The sequence below is a fragment of the Asparagus officinalis genome, chromosome 5 (assembly GCF_001876935.1).
Source record: "Asparagus officinalis chromosome 5, Aspof.V1, whole genome shotgun sequence".
In the NCBI taxonomy this organism is placed as follows: domain Eukaryota; kingdom Viridiplantae; phylum Streptophyta; class Magnoliopsida; order Asparagales; family Asparagaceae; genus Asparagus; species Asparagus officinalis.
The window spans coordinates 3,463,640-3,471,844 of NC_033798.1; the positions used below are offsets into that span (position 1 = coordinate 3,463,640).

At 38.5% G+C, this 8,205-nt stretch overlaps 2 protein-coding genes across 3 annotated transcripts in view; both read right to left on the reverse strand.

Moving 5' to 3' along the window:
- Window positions 1,342-5,004, reverse strand: LOC109840709 (pentatricopeptide repeat-containing protein At1g02370, mitochondrial-like). Of its 2 annotated transcripts, XM_020409453.1 has the most exons (3): window positions 4,609-5,004; window positions 1,786-2,924; window positions 1,342-1,619 (listed from the first exon to the last, which is right to left on the reverse strand). In XM_020409453.1, the coding sequence occupies exons 1-2, from the start codon at window positions 4,660-4,662 to the stop codon at window positions 1,833-1,835; spliced, it is 1,146 nt and encodes a 381-aa protein (XP_020265042.1). In that variant the 5' UTR covers window positions 4,663-5,004; the 3' UTR covers window positions 1,342-1,619; window positions 1,786-1,832. The 2 variants fall into 2 exon arrangements, with proteins under 2 accessions (XP_020265042.1, XP_020265041.1); XM_020409452.1 differs by having other exon boundaries at window positions 1,342-2,924.
- LOC109840712 (aldehyde dehydrogenase 22A1) overlaps window positions 7,168-8,205 on the reverse strand; it is an 8,255-nt gene continuing 7,217 nt past the window's right edge. The window contains exons 13-14 of the mRNA XM_020409455.1: window positions 7,780-7,923; window positions 7,168-7,689 (exon numbers count right to left, since the gene is read on the reverse strand). Coding sequence (XP_020265044.1) covers window positions 7,531-7,689; window positions 7,780-7,923 — 303 coding nt within the window. The 3' untranslated portion in view covers window positions 7,168-7,530. The remainder of the gene's footprint in view (window positions 7,690-7,779; window positions 7,924-8,205) is intronic.

Genomic DNA, 8,205 nt, shown 5'->3' on the forward strand with positions numbered 1-8,205 from the left:
CTTCTCTCTTATACTCTCTCTTATACTCTTATACTCTCTTATTTATACTTTCTAATCCTTTCATCAAATGGCTTCCGGATCTGATTATGAAGAGCAAAACCTATCTCCCGATCCTGAAATGAGTCCTCCTACTGGGTCTAATCCTACCGAAGTTAATCCCGAATCCGGTGGCGACGAATCTGCACCAAGAGCTCCTAAAAGGCCAAGATCCGATGTGTGGAATTTTTACGAGAAGATCGACGTCACCAAGGAGGAACACGATAGGATCCTCACCCAGAAGGCTAAGTGTGCATTGTGCGGCAAGATTTTTCAAGCTCATCATAAGAGCGGCACAGCAGGTCGTTTGATCGACGATCACAGGACATGCTTGGATCCGTATACTGTACAAACGGTGATGTGCTTACAAGATTTGTGAAGGTACGAGAAGCGAACGCAAGGCATCGATCGGATGGCTGGAATTGAAGATAAATTTGAAGAATTGAGACTAGCAGATAGATATAAAGAATAGATTGTAGTTTTTATATCTTAGCTTAAAATTTGTAAAGAATTATTGTAGTTTTTATATCTTAGCTTAAAATTTGTAAAGAATTATTTTGGAAATAATTGCAAATGATAGTTATAAAGGTGAGTAGGTGCCAACCTAGTTGGGATTTACTTATCTATTGTGATGCGATTAATTCCAAAATAAATTTGTACTTATAATTTATAAATTATTTATTAATTATTAATAAAGAATTTGTTTTTATCAGTTTTTATTTTTAATTTATGTCATTTTAAGTAATTAATAAAATTATTGTTTTTATTATTTTTCTTATTTTTTTAATTTAAAATTTAAATAAAATTAAAAAATTTTGGAAAAAAAATTTAAAAAAATAAAAAAAAATAAAAAACACCCGGACCAGCCCGGAACCCGGCCCGGTCGGGCCCGGGACTCGGTTTTGCCCGGCCCGGGCCCGGATTTCCGAGTCGGGCCGGCCCGGATGGACAGGCCTACAGTTACAGCTTCTATCTCCACAATGAACATACCATAAATATACAGTAGCCTAAAGATGTGTTTGGCAACTCGCTAAAACTGAGACAAATTTAAACTTGATCTAATTTTATGTTGCTTTGTTGATTAGTATGAACTGGTCCAGAAGTGAACCAATTTATGATAGTTCATTTTTGGGCCTTTAAACTTGTTTAGTTGTGGACCAAGGGGGTGTTAGTCGACAACTAAACCAGTTCCTTTCAAAAGGGTTTAAGGAACAAGTGTGATCCAATTTTAATGAGTTCCCAAACACACCCTAATAATTATTATCTTCATCCAGCAGTCATTTTATCAGAGAAACAAGGATGGAGTCAATGAGACACTACACCATAATATCATTACAGGGAAAAGCAGCAGCTCTCAGAAAATGATACACATCAGTCATTCTAAGTTACAACATCAAAATATAACCCCGTCAATCTAAATAGAGGGTCAATTGCACGTAGGCCATTGTAGTATTGTCGTTTTCAATTTACTACCCTTACAGCTTCATCATTGCAGATAGGCCCCTAGGTTAAATATTTTGGACTCTTTTACCCTCACTCACTAATTTCATCCAGATTTCAGCCTGAAGCCATACCTGCTGAAACTTTACAAATGGTAAACAAGTCAAAAAATTTAACATAGGTGTCTATCAACAACAATAGTCCATGGGTAGCAAGTGCAAAACAGTAATACTACAGGGGTCTACGAGCAATTAACCCCTAAATATATGAAATCTAGAAAATAAAAGCTGAAAACTCGTTATAACTTACAAAAACTGAGTTTTTCTAATTAACCGACACTTTCATAGGCTTCTACATCAAGAACAATTGAATTCCTCCAAAATCATTGAGAATGCTTCTGCCCCATCCACATCCTTCACTTCCACAATGTACTTCAAAAGCTCATTTAATTTCTCTTCACCAGGCTTCAACCCCTTTGATTTCATAATATTCAAGTACTTCAAAGCAAAATCCATCTCATGTCTCTTCAAGTAATAATCAAGGAACATCTCCAACATTTTCAGGTCATTTCCATCGCCCTTCTCTAGGGCCTTAACAGACTTCTTCCACAGTAACTCCGCATCTTCAACCATGTCATTTTTTAGATAAGCATCTACGACTACATTCACCAATCTCACATCAAAAGAAACGTAAGTTGATTCCCACTCTTGAAAGCAATTCTTTAGACCATCTACATCACCGAGCTTTTTAAGAGCATGGAGCACACACAAATAGCTCATGTTGTTAGCCTTAGTAAAGCCATCCTTCAGTAATTTCCACATCCTCTTGACCTCTGATAAATTACCAGCACTTGCATATAAAGATATGATATATTCGTAAGGGGCTCGATTATGACGGTTCATAGTTTCCTCGGCTTTTTGAAGAACAGAATTTGATTTATCGAACAATGCTAGTGAGTTATAAAAGGTAGCCAGACTACAATATATGGTCCAATCTGGAGAAACTTTACCTCCTTCTTTCATTTCCTGTACAACTCTTTCAACAGAGTCTACATCATTCAATGAAGCGTAGCTATTTATTAGAAGGCCATATGCAACCCTATCTAGAAACAAACCATCTTGTTTCATTTCTTGAAAATGGGAAATTACCTTTTCGGGCTGGCCTAGCTTCATGTAGAGAGTCATGAGATTAGTACTGACCAAAGTGCTTGTAGCGAAATTCAATTCTTTCATCTCCTCATAGAGAGCAAGAGCTTTGTCTGCCATTTTTTCCTGGCAATAACTAGATAAGAGGGCTGAAAAGGTTTTCTGATTCTTTGTGGATTTTGGAAGGTTGAAGAAGTAATCTTCGGCTGCTTCGATTCCCTTGACTTTTGATATAAGATCAAGACGGACTGCATGGTTGGTAGTAGAAATGGTCATACCATTTTTTTCCATCCAATCTAAGAGCTGTTGAGGAAATAAATTAAATACCAGCAATAATGACTTCCGGATTTGCTCAGAGAAATCATCTTCATTTTGAATTGCTTGCACAAGAGATGACAGAAAATCAAAAAAAATAAAAATAAAAATAAAAGGAGTTGCAGATAGACCCTCTGTACTATCGCCAAATTGAACTTACTGCCCATGTAGTTATATTGTTGCGCATAGACCTCTGAGCAAAAAAAATTTGACCCTTTTCAGGGCGTATATCTGCAACAATGATTTTCACTGAGGGGGTCTATCTGCAACAATAGAACTCTTTCTGGGGTCAATCTACAACGATAAAACTACAGGGATAGTAAGTTCAATTTGGGGATGGTAAACAGTTAACCCAAAAAAAGAGAAATTTTTTAATGTTTATATTAACAGATGGCTCCACCTATTATGAAGAAATCAACTCATTGTGGTATTTGAAGTGACAAAAGAACAATTCAATCATTGAGATAAAGCCATTTATCAAAAGATATACGCAAAGGAAAGTTTGTATATGCTTTTCTGCTAAGTAGCAACCATTATATGTCAGTTTCAACTCAAATTTCCCAATAAACAATAATATCACTTCCTATGCTTGGACATGGAATCTTTAACAAAGTCATTGATCCATTTAGTTAATTTCCTTAACGATTTAGCAAACTGTAGGATGATAATAAATCCTAGTACATTTCTGAAATGTAAAATAAAATACATGAAGAATTCCTTTGCTAAACATGCCACGAAAGTATGGCAGCATATTAAAATATAACATGTCTAATAAGATATATGGTGAAATGACCACCAGAATTAAAGCAAAACAGAAAGAACAATGAACCATAGGAAAACGATTGCTTTAAGAAGTTTCTAGGTGGATACAATTCTTGGTCACATAGTAACATTCATGGTAGTTAACTAAAAAGCTTCATCCAGGGTAGGTGACATGGAAAATCAGTGAATACTGAACATTTTATGCTCCCTAAGTTTATATCAAACTGTAGCTAATGATAGACAAGCCCTCCTATCCGGTTAGTCCATTGAAAGAGATCAAACAAAACATTTATCCAACTAAAGTAACCTTGTAAATGATGACATGGTCTGGTTGGTCCAAGCTCCCGACATTTTTCTCATCCTAGAGCACGCATGCTAGACACCCTCATTTTCATCCGATTTGTTTACCCCTCCATTAGAAATCTGGTTTGGAAAGTTTCGTTGTTAGGATTCATTTTGATCCATTTTGCTCCGAGCTCAAAATTTTAAAATAGCATCGAGCCTCTCGACCATTGGTCAGAACGCGCCGCATTCAACACGATCTACTCCCGCATCTCTACCTACTTCGAAGTACATGCCACGTCATTTGCCCACACGCGGTGCATCTGCGCAAATGTTCGGCCACAAATATTTTTGTAGGGCGTCTTCGGATAGGAGTGGTCGGCTGCTGTTATAACACCACGTAACTGTTGCATAGCTAGACAGGCCAAAAAATGAGGAGTAGAAACCAATGGTGTCGTAAAAATGCATTTTTTTTTCTTCCAACTACTCCTAATCAAACTAATGGTGTTGTCATCTCTCAATTCATAAAAATAAAAAATAAAAATTCAAGGCATTCGGGTTTCACATGCCTACAGTGTATGATTCACTACCACTACGGGGGGGGGGGGGAGAATGGTCATTTGATCACCTCGAGAGCGTGCTTGAAATCCCTGTACTTTCGAAGCTCTCTCACGAACCCCATCACGGCGGAGCTCGTCACCGACTTTCCCCTCGTTCATCCAGCTCTCCAATCGTCGCGTCCACCGACCCGCTCGATCCGATCGCAGGCCCGATAACCGCCGGTAGAGAGCCGTCGTCTCCTTCCTCTTCGCCGCCGCGCCGCCGCATCCGGTGGGCCGCCCCGGTGGAGAGCGTTCTGGCGATGGAGGTTAAGGAGGATAGGGCTCGGATCCCGTGCTTCGCTGATGAGATCGACATTGATGAATATTTTTTTTTTTTGCCCTCTCTGGAGATTTTGAGGGTTTTGAGAGGGCTCCAGCGACGGAGGAGGAATGAGGAAAGGGGGCATCCGTGGGTACGGGTCGGATCAAAGCCCAGTGAGTTATCGGATCCAAATTTACGTTTTTGTTTTGTTTTTTCTCCCCCTACCTACCCTCATTTTAACACGGGTCCATTGGTGTAATTTAAAGGACTTAGGGGGGTCTTCTGTTATGAATATATGTTTTCAGGACCTATGACAAAATCAACACGATCTGGAGGATCAATCTAAGAAAAACTCAAACTTGGTCACAGCTGAATTGTGATTTTTTTATGGCACCTTTGGCGCACACAGAAATCCAGCCCAACACCCCAAGAGCGAGCGACACGGCTTTGTCGTATTACCTATGTAGGCTGTCAAAAAAAATTACTACAGCTTGATCATCATGATTTCAATCACCTCTGTGTTCCTCAGTGATGAGAGTTACAATTTGACGACTCTCATATTTTAAAAAACTAAATGCAAAGATTACAAAATGACGATCTTTGTAGAACTTGAAAAAGAGATTACATTTAACGATCTCTTCAAAGCAAAACGTGAGGGTCATCCCCGCGTTCTAACTCCAAAACACGAGGGCCACCCTCGCGTTCCAATTTCAAAACGCGAGGGTCACCCCGCGTTCCAATCCTAAAACGCGAGGATCACCGTCTTGTTTCACAAAGCTGAACGCGAAGCTCGCTCCAGAATGCGAATCTCACGTTTGACCGTTTCAATGGCAATTTGAATGGTTCAAAATCGTTTTCCACATAATGGGGTCATTAAGCCCCCATTATGGAGAGATTTATGGGGTCAATTACACCCCTAGATCTTTATAAATAGTTGAGAATTCAGCTAAGCTTCTTGAAACCACTAGCGAGCGAGAGGCTTCTTGAAACCCTAGCGAGCGAGCGATGCTTAGAACTGGTCTTGGTAGATCTCAGGAGTTTCCATCTATCTTCAATCAAAATGGGATAGTTGATCCTCACAAAACACCGACGATGAAAATTACAATCTGACGACTTACACCACAACAGACGAGAGTTACAATTAGATGACTCTCACATTTTTAGAATCCAGAGTACGAGGGTTACAAGATGACGACATTTGTATTCCAAGAAGACTTGATGCAGATGTGGCACAGATTACAAATTGACGATCTTTGTGTCTCCTAAGCCAAACATGATCCTCGCATTTCAACATCTAAACGTAGAGGTCGACCCCCGTGTTTCAACAGCTAAACGCGGAGGTCACCCTCGTGTTTCAAAAGCCAAACGTGAGGGTCCACCCTCGCGTATTGAAGCTAGAATGCGGACGTCATGTTTGACTATTTCAAATTACTTGAACGGTTACCCACTTAATGGGGCAAATAAGCCCCTATTATGGAGCGAATTAAGGGGTCAGTTGCATCCCTTAAACCCTATAAATAGCTGGTTTTACAGCTAAAAAAGGATCAGAGCTTTTGAGTTGGAGCTTTTAGATCATTTGGGTTGGCTTTTTGAACCATCTTTGGTTAAAGATCTTTAAGATCGGCGATTGCCTTAAGATGAAAGCCATTGGCTTACTTCAGATAAAATGACTGAAATTCCTTTCCGAAATTAACTCTTTCGCAGAGTTCTTAAACTCATTTAGAGTTCTAAACTTGCCTGGCAAGTTCTTCCTGACGTTAAGTCAAGAAGAGTAGACAAAGTTCCACGAAGCGAGATGTTCGGATCGTCAACAAGATAGAAGAATCAAACTCTCATCACCACCAAGAATAACCCGGTCTTAAACAAAAAGGAGGATCCGCCCTTCTCTCTTTTGTAAATCGGGAAACCGATAAAAAAAATTTATAATTTTTTTTTCTAAATCAGTTAGAGAGAAGTTACTTTGAGAGATATATTCATTCTTTTCCTAAGTCAGTCAGGGAGATAAATACAAATTTATTTCTCAATTTTCTTGCAATTTTTCCCGCAAACAACCTACTAGGCCACCCCGAATTGTGATTTACTTATCGCATATTGTTGCAATTGCAAGTACAATTTTAACCTAACGAAGGTATTTTATAGTCGCAGTTACAAAATATTTCAACTATTGCAGTCGTATATATAAACATAATGTTTTTCCATCAAAAAATAAAATAAAATAAAATAAAGTAAAATAAAATGATGTTTTCCAAAAACCAAATTAAGATCAAATTAATTGCAATTTGTTTTTTGTTTAAATAACCACTTTTTATAACGACAACAAAACTTTATGGAAAAGACTTCATAATAACTTCCAGATTAGAATTACAGTTGCAAGGCTTTGTGTGCCAAAAAGCTCCTAAAAATAACTAGATACCTGCAGAAACTGATACCCAAAGTGGTAAAACTCAGTAGCCAAGTCAAATATACAGCACCACAAGAACAAAACTTACATTATCAATGTATGGAAGCTTAACATTGCGAAGATATCACATCATTTCCTCTTAATTTCATCCTCTCCGCAATTTTCAGGCACAGAGACCTATTAGCCCTTGGTACAAAACCAGGAAATTTGACAAAATATTTAAGATCCCGAGTTCCCCATGAAACCAAATTCACGGAGGCAGCGAAGAAATCTACGGCGTAAATTCTAGTTGCGCCTTTTCTTCTCGGTGATGGGAGTACCGTTCTTTTCTGTGATGATCTTTAATACATTGACCACAGCTCTAAGCCTGTCCCACACATTCATTCCATACAGAAGTTCAACAAGTGACTCCTGAAACTCGAAGCCATTCTCTGCAATAGGATACTGTACGATGCCAGAAGGAACACATGAGACGTATTAGCATAACTCGAGGTGAAATTGTATGATGAAAAAGGTTATATATTATAGAGTGACCTGGATGGGCTTCGGGATAACTGTTTTGATGTAAGGCCAGAATCTGTCCTCAACCACTGACTTCACTAGACAGCAAGACCGCAACCCTTCAACTCCAGCAAATCTTCCAAATCCACTGTGTTTAACACCGCCAAATGGCAAGGACTGAAGAGAAGGTAAATAAGCAAATAATCAGAACGTTTAGATAAAATCTTTACATTAATTTTTGAAAAATATAGATAATAGAAATGAGTCATGATACTTCAATGTATGTCATGTGTATAAGTTTAAAAACTAAACAAAGGAAGGGGGGATAGGAGTATTGCCAGTAACTGGGAGAACAGCGACTAATTCAAACAGGAAATCAGATAAACAGCAACTAATTCAGATAACTTTGTGATGTTACTTTGTGTCTTTTTTTAAGGGTAATATATCCTTAGAAGTAAA

Bases quoted from the DNA above. Each gene is read 5' to 3' on its own strand.
- LOC109840709 (XM_020409453.1), bottom strand. From the start codon at position 4,662: ATGGGGTTCGTGAGAGAGCTTCGAAAGTACAGGGATTTCAAGCACGCT. The intron at 2,925-4,608 runs GTGATCAAATGA...TTTCCTCAACAG, and splicing joins ATTTCAAGCACGCTCTCGAG to CTCTTAGATTGGATGGAAAA.